The 13875-nt window shown below is 59.4% G+C and overlaps 1 protein-coding gene across 1 annotated transcript in view; it reads right to left on the reverse strand.

Moving 5' to 3' along the window:
* The window catches only part of CSPG4 (chondroitin sulfate proteoglycan 4), a 29828-nt gene extending 17781 nt beyond the window's left edge, over positions 1-12047 (reverse strand). Inside the window, exon 1 of the mRNA XM_075505679.1 lies at positions 11876-12047. Coding sequence (XP_075361794.1) covers positions 11876-11960 — 85 coding nt within the window. The 5' untranslated portion in view covers positions 11961-12047. The remainder of the gene's footprint in view (positions 1-11875) is intronic.
* Positions 12048-13875: the final 1828 nt, after the last annotated feature.

Genomic DNA, 13875 nt, shown 5'->3' on the forward strand with positions numbered 1-13875 from the left:
CCAGCCAGCCCTGGTGTGCCTTGCTCGGTGGCCAGTGCTGGTGGGAGCCCTGCCGGGCACTGCCTGGGGCTCTCGGCACCGCCTTGTCCCGGCATTTGGTGAGCAGGAACGACACAGCACGTTGCAAAAGGGAGTTTTCCTCTCCCTCCTTGCACAGACATAGGCGACCGTGCTTGGGCCCCAGCAAGGTGTGCACACATGCATGCAATATATTGTGGTCCCTGGAGACATTGCATGCGCGTTATGTGCTGGCTCCCATTGAACTCCCCCCGCGTGCGCACGCTCTGTGCTCTAGCTCCCACCAGGATTTTGCTATGTTTCGGTTTTGTGGCTTCCCCTAATCCCAAAAATGTGTTCTTCAGATGGGCACCGAGAGGCTGGTCTCACAGGGAGGGAAAGCTTTGCTGGGGCCAGACCCACCAGCAGCTCCGTTGCCAGCCCAGGGGCCAGGCAGCGTCTCCCATGGGTGCTGGGGATCACGTTTTGGGGCTGGAGGAGCCGGTCTGGTGCCGCCAGCCTATTTTCCAGTGTGACAAGGGGCAGCAGCTCCTCCAGCCAGCACATTTTGTCCTGCCTCTGTTCTCCCGAAGCTGCCAGAGATGCTTTTCTTCTCTTTCTCTCATAAAATACTACTAATAAAAAGTTACCAAAAGCGCAGACACCCAGGGGAGCCGTGCTGTTTGCTGGGGGAGGGAGGAGGGACGCCGGCTCTAGGAGGTGCTGGGATTTTTCTCCGGCAGCAGAGCAGTGTGAATTACTGCTGTTTGTCTTCCCAAATTCCTGCTTTATTTCAGGGCCGCTCTCCTCCTCTGCTCTGCAGCCCGGCCAGGATGCGAACGCTGCTCGACCTGTGGCATTTCTCTTTCACAAGGGACTCGCAGCTTTTCACCTTCTCTCCTCTTCCTCGCCCTCCACATTGCAAAAGACGCAGAAAATATGGCTTGCTGGATTTTGGTTTTTTTTTTCAAATGCATTTTGCCCTGGTGGAGCCTTCGTGGCACAGGGTGCACCACCCCGACTGATCACAGCGGCTCCAATTTGGCCATGCACAGAGAGGGCAGGGATGCCCCTGGGTACCCAGCCACATCCGTGGGCTGGCTGTGGCTGAGCATCCCGGCATCACCCCATTCGGATGCACTCCTGTGACCCAAAAGCACCTTTTCCCAGGTGATCTAAGGGTGCCACGATCACGCCATGTGTATGCTGTGACCCGAGCTGAGCCTCATCCCTGGATGGGGATGCCCGAGCTGGCCCTCCCTCCCCCGTCATGGGGAGCCCTGGGTCTCCATGTCCTGGCCGCAGGTCGGGGTGGCCACTCCGTCTGTCCTGCTCGCCCTGGCTAAAAATAATTGATGTTCCTAGCTTGCCATGTCCCGCAGGAAATCACTGCCCCTGCCTTGCCAGGCCGATGGAAAGGCGTTGCCGAGGCGAGAGGGGCCTCCGTCACAGTTTCCGAGCAGCCAGCCAGCAGCCGGCAGATTATAGGCTGCAGTGTCATTTGCACTGAAAAAAACGGAGACGAGCCAAAACCTCTCAGCAAGGGGCTGGGAGTGAGGCCCCAGGCATGCTCGGCTCCTCCTGGGGCCGGCAAACAAGCGAGGGCTCTGTGCGAGCCGACGCTGCCCCGGCACCCGTCCCGGCACCCGTCCCAGCCGCCGGCCACGTGCTGGGTCCGGGATGCCTTGGCCCTCTCCCCCTGCTCCTCCAGTTGAAAACACGGCGGGTTTGGCCTCTCCAACTGCTGTTTTTTGGTGTTCGGGGAGTATTTTGGCACCCCAGCCCCTGAGCAAGCTGGCTCTGGCAGCCTGGGGAGCAGAGCCCAGTGCTGGGCAGCACCGCGGAGGGGAAGGGATCCCCGTCCACCCGGGGGGCTCCGGGCTGGGGGCTCCCGGAGTGCTCTGGGGCCCAGTGGGGCCGGTTTGGGCTCTCCTCCATGTGAGGAGACATCTCGGCACACAAACTTCTCCCACCTCCTCCCCGGCACGTAGGAGGACGGAGGAGCCAACTCCCGGCCCAGGCAAGGGAAAGCGCTCGCAAAGCTCAGCGCGAGGCTTTGCGGAGCAAACCGGTGCTGGACGTGAGGGTTTTTCGGAGTGGGGAGACGTCTCCCGGGTGTGCAGGGGGAAATGTGAGCTGGCGGATGGATGCCTTCCCTGCCCGCAGGCTCCTACCCCAGCTTGGGGCATCCCCAGCCCTGCCCGTGGGACAGCTGGATGCGTTTTGGGGTGTGCATGAGGAGGTACATTGGTGCGTGGAGGATACAAACGAGTCCCCGAGGGGCTGCAGGGCCTCCTGTCACTCTGCCCAGAGGAGGATGCTGCGGCCGAGGAGGAAGGAGCGGAGCAAACCCTGCCTGGGGAGAGGGAGCACGGCGCCGGGGAGGGACTGGCCGCTCAACAAGGCTTCATTCAGGCTGCGGTGGGGGGCAGGTGGGGTCCAGGGCTGGTGGCCCGTGTGTGTTTGCAGGGAGGGGACTGGAATGCATTAAAGCAGCTCTTTAATTACCGGAGCGGGTGCCAGGAGAGCCCGGTGCAGACACACGCGCCCCCCTGAAAGGCTCTCTGTGTTTGCAGCCGCTTCCCGCCCCAGCCACACCGGTTTTCTGACGGTGGAAAAACAGCCGGGGAGTGAAGGCTCCTTGTTGCCCGAACAGCCCCGGGCTTGTGTGGCCACTGCTGCAGCCCAGCCCGCCGGCTGCCCTCCTTCCCGCCTGCTGGCCGATGCCAACAAGTGGCCCCTGTGTTGGCGGCATGCCCGGTGCTGCTGAGCCCCCATCGCTGGCATGGGGTGCTGCCGGGGTGTCCCATGGCCAGCCCGGTGCATTCCTCCTCCACAGCGTCAGGAGCTTGTTTCGAGGCCCTCCCAGTTGTTTATGGTTGTTTTTTTTATTTTAATGACTTTATAAGGTAGCGAGCTCGCCGTTGCCAGCCATGCTGCGCTGCACCCGCAGGCTGTGCAAACACCGGAGGGGCTTGGGGGCAGCCGCCCAGCCCTGGGGATGCTGCCTGGCAGCTTGAACCCCTCTTGCCCCCCCCAGCGTGTCCATGAGCTCCCGTCCCTGCTCCCAGCGCAGGCAGGGTGGGCAGGACCAGCCCTCCTGCCTCTGCCGTGGGTGGCCCTGGGCTTCAGCCTCCCTAATCCTGAGCCTGGCTCTGCGATGCCCGACAGGACCCGCAGCCCCCCGTGCCCCAGCTGCATCCTGGGCGGTGGCAGGGCTGGGCTGTGCCCCCATCCCTGCGCAGGGCGGAGGGGCTGGGGGAGGAAGGGATCCGATGGACTTTCTGAGAAAGGCTTCATTATGTTACACATTCCCTTCGTTTTACGGCGTGGTTTTATTTATGGCCGGGGAAGGAAATGAGCAGCTTGCGAGGCAGGCTAAGGCAAACACAGCCGCTGCAGAGCGGCCCTCGGGTTTGGCTGGGGCTTTGCTGGGAGGAGGAGGTGCAGGGGGGACTGGGGGCTGCTGCCTTCAGGCATGCTCAGGGTCCTGAGCGGGTGGCTGGGTGCAGCAGGAGGGCTGAGCACCCGACCAGCTCTCCGCAGCGAGGAAATCCCAGTGCAATGGAGACGGATCACACGTGAGCCAGTCTTGGGCTGCAGCGATGGCACCCAAGCCTGGTGGGGACCTCGGGACGTCCCACGGTCCCCCTCGTGCTGGCAGGACCCTCCTCCGCAGGCAGCGCGGGGCTGCCTCCAGGATAGGCTCAGGCACTTGGGACGGGGCTGAGCCAGCCCAGCAAACAGCCCCTGCCCTGGGAAAAGCCTCTCCCCGCTCTCCTGCTCCTGGGGTTCAGCCTCAAGATTTACGGGGTGGAGTGGCATCGGCACGGATCCATCCCTATTGCCATAGTTCCCGCCGCGGAGGAGGGCTTTTTCTCTTTATCCCCACTTCCAGGTTTTATCCTCCGCGACTCCAGCTGGCGATTGCAGCTCCCACACCCCGAGCCAGGGCTGTGCGTGCTTTTCAAACCCCGGCAATGGGAATGAGAGCTCCAGTTCTCGCCTCCCACCCTCCACCTGGCCCTCCCTCGCAGTGGGGCTCCCCGGGGCCGGCGCTTTCCAGGAGTGCCGGCCAGCGGAGATTGCTGGAAAGCAGCACCCGGGAAACCGCTAGCAAAGCCGTGGCTGATCACTCTCCTCAGGGCTGCTGACAGCCAAGCGCTTGCCATAAGTGGTCATCACCCTTGTTTCGGGTGCGGAAAGAGAGCCCCTGGGCTGGGGTGCTCTGCTTTGCCCCCATTCCGTCCCACTGGCCCCTGCCTCCCAAAGCAGATCATCCACCCCTACCTCTGGCTGCACTGCACTGCTTTGAAAACCTCCGCCTGTGTTTATTAATTCAGTTCCTCTCCCCGTTCACCTGCCAGCTGCTCTCCCGCTCGCTTTCCCCTGGCTGCTGCCTGACAGCTTTGGGGAAAAAAATGCCTTTTTGCAGCCCACGGACTCTGGGGTCAGTGGAAAACATGCCCCCTGCTAATTCTGCGCTGCCTGGGAGGGGGGCTTGCCGTGTCGTCCCATGTCCTGCCAGCCCTCGACCCCCTGCCCGACGTGTGTTCCTGCTCCTGGCTGCCTCCCCCATCCCTACGAAGCAGCATGAAGGAGCTGGAGGCCATAAAGCAGGGTCCAGGAGGCTTGGCTGGAGTTCTGGAGCTTCAGCCCTCGCTTATCCAGCGTGATTTTACGATGATTCAAGCAGCCCTAAAGCTGATGGTATTTCCTGCGCTCTCCTGCTCGGCCAGATGCAGAGCCACGGAGGGGAGGGCAAGGAGCTGATAGCTGGCACTGCCGCAGCCCCAGCCGCACGTTGGCTGCGTCCCCCTTACAAAGGTCACGGTGCTCTTAGGAAGAGCTGGGGGGATGCATCCCCAGGGCGAGCACCCCCGAAGCCTGACGCGAGTGGGAGCAGGGATGGAGAGCTTTTAATGACATGTGGCTAAACGACTCCGGAGGGACTTAAGGAATAAGCCTGAGCTGGAAGCGGTGGTTGGAGTTTTTGCCCTGGGAAGCGAAGTGGGGGGAGAAAGTGGGAGGATTTGGGGAAGCGAGAGGCTCAATGGGGCTTTTGTGCCGTCCCCTGCAGCATGACTCAGGCTCACTCAGTCTCCTACTGCCAGGAGAAGTTGGCCTGGAAATATTGTATCAGCCCCAGAGGACGTGGTTTCCAAACCATCCCAAGTCGGGTTTTGTTCTATTTTTTGACCCTTCTCTTTCTTTTTCTTTCTCCCAAGCCGTCTCCCCCTCTCGCTGGCTGGCAGGCTTTCCAGCTCCACCCTGCACATCCTGGCCCCCGCTCCCACAGCTTTCCCTACCCCAGCTCCGTGCCGGCCGCTTCCCACCCAGCGAGGGAAGGACTTGCAGAGCTGCTGGGGTGCATGCGGCGGCATACGAGGGGACAATCCCAGCGGGAGCAGGGGGACCCGGGGGGAACTCTGGGCTGGAGGCTGGTTTATGGGGGAGCGGGGCACCCAGGGCGCACATCCCACCTGCACATCCCCAAATCCCATCCCTGCCTACCCGACAGAGCCGATGCCCCGTCCCGAGCCGGTCCCTAGCCCTGGCAGAGGGAAGGAGCCTTCCTAGGAGCTGGCGGGAGGAGCAGCACAGCCCGGCCAGGGGATGCTCACAGGCATCCCTGGAACGGCTGGACGTTACCGGAGAGATCCTCGCCTGCTGTCAACAAACAGCGCAGCCGCCGCTGGAGAGGGGCCCGTCTCCAGCCGCCCGGGCTCAGATGTTTCCCAGCCTTGCTTGTGTGCGTCTGCTCTTGAAGTGCCAAGATGGGGGGGTTATCGGCCAAAGTCGGGGGGGGGGGGGGAAGGACGGGCACGAGAGGAGCGCACAGCCTGGCACATGGTGGGAGATGCTGAAGCTCTGTCAGGAGCTACCTGCCGACTTTAATTTCAGCATCCAGGGGCAGGGAAGGAGCTTTTAAAATACACAGCTCAGGGTGATCTGGCCAGAGCCGTGCTGGCAGGGCAGCACCCGCAGCACCCGCAGCACCCTGTGCCCTGTGGGGCTACAGGACCACAGCCGGGATGGGCTTTCAGTGATGCCGGGTGCTGCGAGGGGCAGAGAAAAGTGTCTCCATGGACAGGGAAGGGTGTTTGCAGCGTGGAAGGGGAAAGAGAGGATATTTTTTGCTCATCTGGGGTTGACATGCTAAATTGTCTGCCTTGCAGTTCTAACTGCAAAGAAAATGAGTATTATTTTCTTTTTTTCCCCCTTTCTAGAGCTGAAATCTCTTTTCTTCTCTTCTCTTCTCTTCTCTTCTCTTCTCTTCTCTTCTCTTCTCTTCTCTTCTCTTCTCTTCTCTTCTCTTCTCTTCTCTTCTCTTCTCTTCTCTTCTCTCTTCTCTTCTCTTCTCTTCTCTTCTCTTCTCTTCTCTTCTCTTCTCTTCTCTTCTCTTCTCCCTTCTCTTCTCTTCTCTTCTCCCTTCTCTCCTCTCCTCTCCTCTCCTCCTCTCCTCTCCTCTCCTCTCCTCTCCTCTCCTCTCCTCTCCTCTCCTCTCCTCTCCTCTCCTCTCCTCTCCTCTCCTCTCCTCTCCTCTCCTCTCCTCTCCTCTTCCCTTCTCTTCCCTCCTCTTCCCTCCTCTTCCCTCCTCTTCTCTTCTCTTCTCTTCTCTTCTCTTCTCTTCTCTTCTCTTCTCTTCTCTTCTCTTCTCTTCTCTTCTCTTCTCTTCTCTTCTCTTCTCTTCTCTTCTCTTCTCTTTTCTCTTCTCTTCTCTTCTCTTCTCTTCTCTTCTCTTCTCTTCTCTTCTCTTCTCTTCTCTTCTCTTCTCTTCTCTTCTCTTCTCTTCCCATGCTTTCGGAGGTCCCCCTCCCCACCCTGCCTCCTCCTCCTCACCCCTGTTATCCCCCTGGCTTTTCCATCTATGAGAAACAAGCGGCAGGGTGATGTTTATAGAGAAAATAAATGCCTGCTCTATTTCTAGTGCAGGGGGGGACATATAGCTGGCTGCGTGGGGCTGTGGGGGTGTGGAAGCGGGCACGCACATCCCCTCCCAGGGCTGCAGGGCAGGACAGGAGGCTTTTCTCAGACACATCTACCTCGGGCCAAAACTTCCCTCTCTTCTCCCCAGCTCCCAGAGGAAATGACCCTGATGGGCCCAGAAATTTCTGTGGGATGGGACACACGAAAACCTTGAAGCTCAGCTGAAGCCCATCCGGAGGCTGGGAAAGGGAACGGGAAATTCCTCCTGACCCCCCCTCGCTTTCTCCCTGTGCACTGGGGAGCGCCAGGGGTGTTTATGGCTTGATAACAGATGGGGGACATCCATTAACACACCTGGGGATGGCACCGCAAGCATCCAGGGGCTCTGACCCCAAACCTCCTCTCCCTCGCCCGCCTTCCCCCTGCCCGCTCGCAGCAGGGAGGAAAAACAACTACCAGAAAGCCAAGATTTGGGCAAAAGAAGCAGCAGGGATTCACGGGGGCCATCCCAAGCTGACTCACAGCCCATGAAGGCTCCTTGAACAGCCAGTGAGTCATGGTGATGGATGAATGTTACTTTTCTCTCTCCTTGGCTTGGAGGCACATGATGGGACCTGCCACCTTCAAACCATGCTGTTTGCCCCATGACTTTCTCAATTTTTGGCAGTACCCTCCCTTCCCCGGATGCTTTCTGTCTGCTACTGTCTGTCTGTCCGGCTGTCAGGCAGCCAAGAGCAGCCGTTGGGCGCAGGGCAGCTCCCAGAGGTATTGCATGGAGCACTGCACAACTGGCGTAGGCGACACACCCGGGGTGGAAAGATGGAAAATGGGAATTTATCACCCTCTTGGATCCAGGGCATGGGGCATAAACATCTTTCACCCCACCTCGCTGCCGGTTGGCAGGAGGATGCTCGGAGGCCCTATTTGGTCTGTCCTGAGGATAAGCGACAGCTAACGAGCGACAAACCAGGCAGCAAACCTGCATCGTCCCTATCCCGGGATTGGGAAGAGCTGCAGCAGTCCCACTCCTCTGGTTTTAAGCCCAGCTTTGCAGAATCCAGGGCTGCCCTGACTCTGGGCTCTGCTTTGCAAAGCAGCCCTCGGCTTTGCAACAGGGCACAGTGGGTTCTCTGGTTGTGGCACATTAACAAAAAGCCTCAGGTCCGTTTGCAAACTTCACAAGTAAAATGAACATGATGCAGACGCGTCCACACTTACTGCAGCAGCTCAGGGAGAAAGATCATAACACTTTTTCTTGACCTCAGTTTTTCTGTTACATTTACCCTAGAAAAACTCTCCAGGGCATCCCATCCATGTGCAGCATGGCAATGTGCAACCAAGCACTGCGCACGATGGAGATGGCTTGGGGAAGGGCTGGTTTGGGAATGAGGGGTCTCCCTTGGGCAGCCTCCTCGCTCCGTGTCTCCAAGAGGTCTGGAGATATGGGGTGGTGAAGGGGCTGGTTGCAAACCGGGCTGCGCTGCGTGCAGACCTGCCTTGTACCTGCTGGGGTGACTTGGGCATGTGGACATGGCCTGGGATGCCCAGGCAAGACCCGGGAAGTGTACAAATTTGAGCTGGGGAGTTTCTAGGACTTTCCCGGCTGAAGGCTGGGGGTGATGCTAACGCTCAGGGAGGCTGGATTGCCAAAAAGGAGACAAGCTGGAGCCCAGCTCCTCCAGGGACCTGGAAAGGGCTGAGGGAGCAGCCCCTGGGAGCTGAGGCTGGGCTGAGCCAACGCCTGTTGCGAACAGTCTGTGCTTTGAGCTTTATTTAGGCACACAGACAGCATTAGCCTACTGCCTCTGAAGTCCTGTTACTGTCCAGCCTTCAACCTGACGTTAGTTCCTGCGGGTGAGCTTAACCCTGTCCTGCGATCTTGGAGGAATGCACTTATTAAGTATTTGCCCACAGCCTTCTGTTGCTAAATATACGAGTGAGATGAGAATATTCCTCCCTGATTCCCACGATACCAGTTTGCATTCTCCCCCCTTTTCAGCCTTTTTCCTGTTCTTTCCCATCAGCTGGAAACTTTTCCAGCTGCTTGGAGCTATGACCTCAAAACATGTGGCGCATTCACAAAAAAGAAAGTTTGAATAAATCGGTCGGATTTCCAAAAGTGGAGGAGAGGAATAGCCAAGGTGGCTCCCTAGAGTCGATAACCCCGGATAAGGCAGGAGGGGTCCTGGCCGGGTACCCCGGGGCAGACACCGTTCCCTGCCCAGGAGCAGGTACTCTGCATGGGGCAGCCACGGACAAGCCGGGGTCACTCTGGCCTACCCGGGACCCCCATCACCACTGCTGGGGGTCCACCCAAGACTTGGAGGGGTCGCATTTTTGGCACCCCCTTGCTGGAGGCTCGGAGTGAACGCTGCTTACAGGGATCCTACGCATCCAGTTCCTTCTTTCCCGCGCATCCCTCCTCATTACAAAGCCCGAGTGAGAAGGTTTTTGGGGAAGGGGGAGCTCAGCCTGCGGGTGACCTCACTGGGAACCGGAGGAGAGCCAGGCTGTCTAAAAACAGTTTACTAAAGCGTCACACTCAGATGTCAAGGGGACAAGTTTTATGAGTGTTTTTTCTTTTTGATATAATCTTGTATTTGTTGATGTGCACGGTGACCCTTTCCATTTCAGGCTGGGCAGAATGCCTGGGCCCCTGAACCTGGGCTTGGAGGCAATGCAAAACACGGGCTTCGCCCCTAAAAACGAGCCTGCCCCAGCCCCGTGCCCAGCACGCTGCTGATGGCTGGTGTGGCTCTCCCTGATGGGGATGGAGGGATGTCCCAGGGCACGCAGCCCGTGGGAATGCCTGGCACCGGCACTGGTGGTCTCAGCAGGGATGCTCCTGAGGGGATGGGGCTCGTGGGAGGCCCGTGCCCAGATCTGGGGTCACAGCTGGCAGGTCTGCTTCAGCCGGGCACAGAAATAGTTCCCAGCATCAGAAAATGGGTGTAAAACCCCCTTCCTTTCCCAGCCCCGAGGGTCCGTGCCAGGCGGGTGCCCATTGATCCCTGGAGCTGTGGTGGTGTTACCTGGGGGGGAATCTGTGGGGGTTGGCGGGTGCCAGTGAAAGCCACGTGCTGTTTTTTGGGGTTTCTCCAGCCCATTCACCACGAAAGAGCTCGGGAGTGCCAGGGCAGCCCCGGGAGCCATTGTGGACACCCGAGCAGGCAACGGCTCCGCGTGGTGAAATCCCTGCCTGGGATGGAAAGGTCAGGGCTGGAAGGAAGAAGACCACTTTGTTCATTAACAAAGGAGGAAAAAAAAAATCCACTCAGCTTGCCAGGCATCATCATATTTTGGTGCATGGAAAAAAAAGAAGGAACAAGGCGGGAGGGAAGGAGAGGAGCGTGTCCCTGCAGGCCACCCGCTCGCTGGGGACGGAATGGGGACAAGAGGGGACCTTCAGGGATCTTGCAGGTGCCGAGGGCTGGGCCCTGGGATCATCCTCCTCCTTCTCACACCAACATGGGCTCAGATGCAGAAGATGGTTGGGTAGCAAAAGACCAGAGGTGGTCAGTAATTCTTTTGCAAGCTGCTTGGACGAAGCAAGATCCTGCCCCACCACTGGTCGGAGCCCTGGCACCCAGGGGGAGGGTTGGGAAGAGAAACTGCTTGGTGAGATGTTATATTATTTTGGGGGTGAGTTAGGAAATAAAATTGCTTTTTAAATGCCCTGCATTTCTGAAGCTGTGCCACTGACCCAGTGCAAATGGTCGGTTAGACCCTGAGCACAGCTCGGAGGGTCAGGCTAAGGCGCAGACCTGTCCTGAGCAGGATGAGACCTATGTCCAGACCCCGCAGAGCCTGCCGAGGCTCGGACCATCACAGGTACGTGCGTCCCAGAGAAGAGGAGGGAGCAGGAGGCAGAAGGCACGGGGAGGAGGTGCAGGGTGGGAGCAGGGCTGCAGGATGGCGGTTGGGATGCTGAGGCAGGGGACACTGCCATGCCAAGAACCGTGTGGTCAAACCTGGCCACTTCTTGGGGAAAACTGGATGTAAGTCACCCGCTCTGCTTCCTGCCCAGCCCAGCCTGTGCCCTGCAATAACCCCTCTGCCTGACTCCGTCCCTGTGCAGCAGCCAGCATGCCCTGCCCTCCCCGCTGCCTGGGGCCACCGTTGTCCTGCGACACCGTTGCTCCTTCTCCTGGGGAAACCCTCAGCCCGGACAGACCCTGGTGCCCCATCACCCGAGGGGTGATCCTGGACCCCTCTGGGGCTGTGCTGGCAGGAGAGGCAAGCCCCTCGCCCCATGCACCCAGCCACCCTGGGCGCACAGGACAGACGGACGGAGCGGGGCCGGGAGGCGACACACACCCTGGCAAACGCTGCCCAGCTCCGTCCTTCCCACCGGCACTGTCCAAGCCCGCGCTCCTCTCATGAGAGGGGCTGCTCTCACAGGCAGCTACTGTGGCAAGGCCAAACATGGGCAAGGAGGGCTTCCCCACCAAGGCTGCGGGAGGTGCCCGTGCTCCGTCCCCATGGCGCAGGGCTTTGGCAGAGCGGGAAGGTGCCTTTCTCCCGCGGGCTGCCAACGGCGCAGACCAAAGCCCTGCAGCTCCTGCATGCACGCAGGGAGCGAGCCCCATCCCACCCAGCACCATGTTTGCGTGTGCCTCTGGGGAAAGCATCAGACACAGCCGGGGTGTACAGCACCCTGAGAGCCACAGTGGGCGAGCAGCCCCACTCCCTCCCTTGGCTTTCCCCGCAGGGCGACCTGGCCCAAACACCCTGCCTGAGAACAGGCAGCTGCCTCTCCTTGCTCCTGAGGGCTGGGCAACAGGCCTCCCGCGCTTTGGGGAGGGACAGCCTGCACCCGTGGGTGCCTGCGCCGCTCCCCGCTGGGTCCCCATCCCTCCCAGCCCACCCCGTGCACCCAAAGCCGAGCCTTATCCCCCCGGGTTTCTACTGCTCCATCCCTCGGGTGGGCTGGCAGGACGGGGCTTACCTCCGGCTGGGGGTCCCGTGCAGAGAGGCAGCGGCTGGCAGGCCAGCAGCAGCAGCAGCATGGCAATGCCACCTCGGGCACCCATGGTGTCCCCCGGGGCTGGAGCAGCGGCTCGGGCTCCGGGCACAGCACAGCCTCCGCCAGTGCCTGCTTGCAGGCAAGGGCTGCTGCTACTACTATATTTAATAAAGCGGAGCGAGGGAGGGACCCGTAACTTCTCCCGCCTGTCAGAAAGGAGGAATTCGCTCAGATTACAAAGTCAATTTTCTCTCTTAAAGGGCTAGAGGCCCCCGCCCGCCCGCCGCCCACCCGCTGCTCAAGGCGCCCTTGTTCCCGCCAGGGCGAGGCGAGGGAGGAGCGGCCGCCGCCGCCGAGGGGGGAAGGAGCCTGATGTGGGGTGCGATGGGTGGCTCTGGAGACACCGCCTGCTCCGGGCCAAGTGGGGCATCCATGGTTCTCCCCGGCACCGGGCATTTTTGGGGGAGCAAAACCAGCTCCTGGTGTCCTTGCAGACCCAGATGAGTGGCTCAGTCCCAAAGCCATGTTACCCATCCCCAGCTGTATCCCCCAGTGAGCTGGCCTGCCTGCCACAGTGCCGCCTTCCCCGCCGCTTGCCGAAGCAGCTATCCAAAGCTCGCACCTTTCTCAGCGGGCCTAAAGGCAATCGGGGTGATCCTCAGCCCTCGGGGTCCATAATGGTCCAACTGTGCTTGCGTGGGAAATAGCTTTCCAGCTTCTCCCCCCGGTGCAAGGCTGATGCCACATGCGTTAAGGACAAGGTCACAACCTTCGGAGACGCAGCATCCCACCCAGCCTGGGTCCCCACTCCTTGCCCCGCAGAGCCCTGGCAGGTTTTGGGACTCTCCTTGCGCACAGCATAGCTCATCTCCCATCTCTCCATCCCCCTCCAAACCTGCTCCCAGCCTCCTGCTTGGATCCTGGGCAGCACACCCCTCCTTCCTCTTGCATGTCTATATTTCAGGTCCTTTTTCCCCTGTGCCGTGTTTCACTGATGGATTACATGCGGCTTGTTTCCTGCTGGTTTATTTCTAACCTCTTTAGGGCCCTTGGTGTGACTTTGCTGTCTTTGGCAGCGTTTGCAACACCTTCCAGCTTACAGTCATCTGCAAACATAATTAATTTGTTGTTTACTCTTGCTTTCAGATCATTAATAAAGACATTAAATAAACCTGGGATGTGCCGTTTTCTCAGTAACTTTTTATGAGTAATTGTCAGGGGCTTGGTAAGTTCATTAGCTAATTCTATTTAGTCTGGGGTTACATATTATCCAGACTTGCTGATTTGTACAGATTCAATTTTGCCAAGTGTTCCCTTTCCTGCTCTTTATCTCAAGGTCTACTGAGGACCCCTGCATTGCTTTGCTTTCTGTCTGTCCTCAGCGGTCCCCCCCTCCTTGCCTTGTTAAGGGCTGATTGAGGGATAGAGGCGTGCAGGGCTTGGCCGTTCGGGTGGATGTTTGATCTCGACTGTCTCCATCATTAGTCATGGGTAACAGGCAGGCTGAACACGTCCGCTCCTCTCCTGCTCACAGCACAGGAGGTCCCACTCCCCTCTCTGGAAGGATGCACCAGGACCACCTCCAACGCACCAGGACCACCTCCAACCCACCAGCAAGCATCCCTGGGTTTGCTCCTGGGTCCCCATCCCCAGGCTTTCTTTGCTCCCTGCAGCACCAGGGACAAGCCACCATTTGCCAGGGGAACATCGGCTTCGGGCAAGGGCAGCAAGTACGGCTTGAGCAAGGAGAAGATGGCTCCAAGCACTCTGAGCATCCTCCACCTCAGGGATGCTCGCTGGCCCACTCCTGCCTCTGCAGGTGGGGTCTTCCCTGCTCCAGCAGCAGGACGCCCGCCTACGGCAGCAGGGATTGCTACTTGCTGGCTGCGCTGGCTTCAGTGTCACCCGGCACTGAATGGGAGGAGGCTGGTGAGAAAATATCAGAGACAAACCTGGCCCCAGCGAGGACAGAGTAAAACCTT

The sequence above is a fragment of the Mycteria americana genome, chromosome 6, assembly GCF_035582795.1.
Source record: "Mycteria americana isolate JAX WOST 10 ecotype Jacksonville Zoo and Gardens chromosome 6, USCA_MyAme_1.0, whole genome shotgun sequence".
Classification (NCBI taxonomy): Eukaryota; Metazoa; Chordata; class Aves; order Ciconiiformes; family Ciconiidae; genus Mycteria; species Mycteria americana.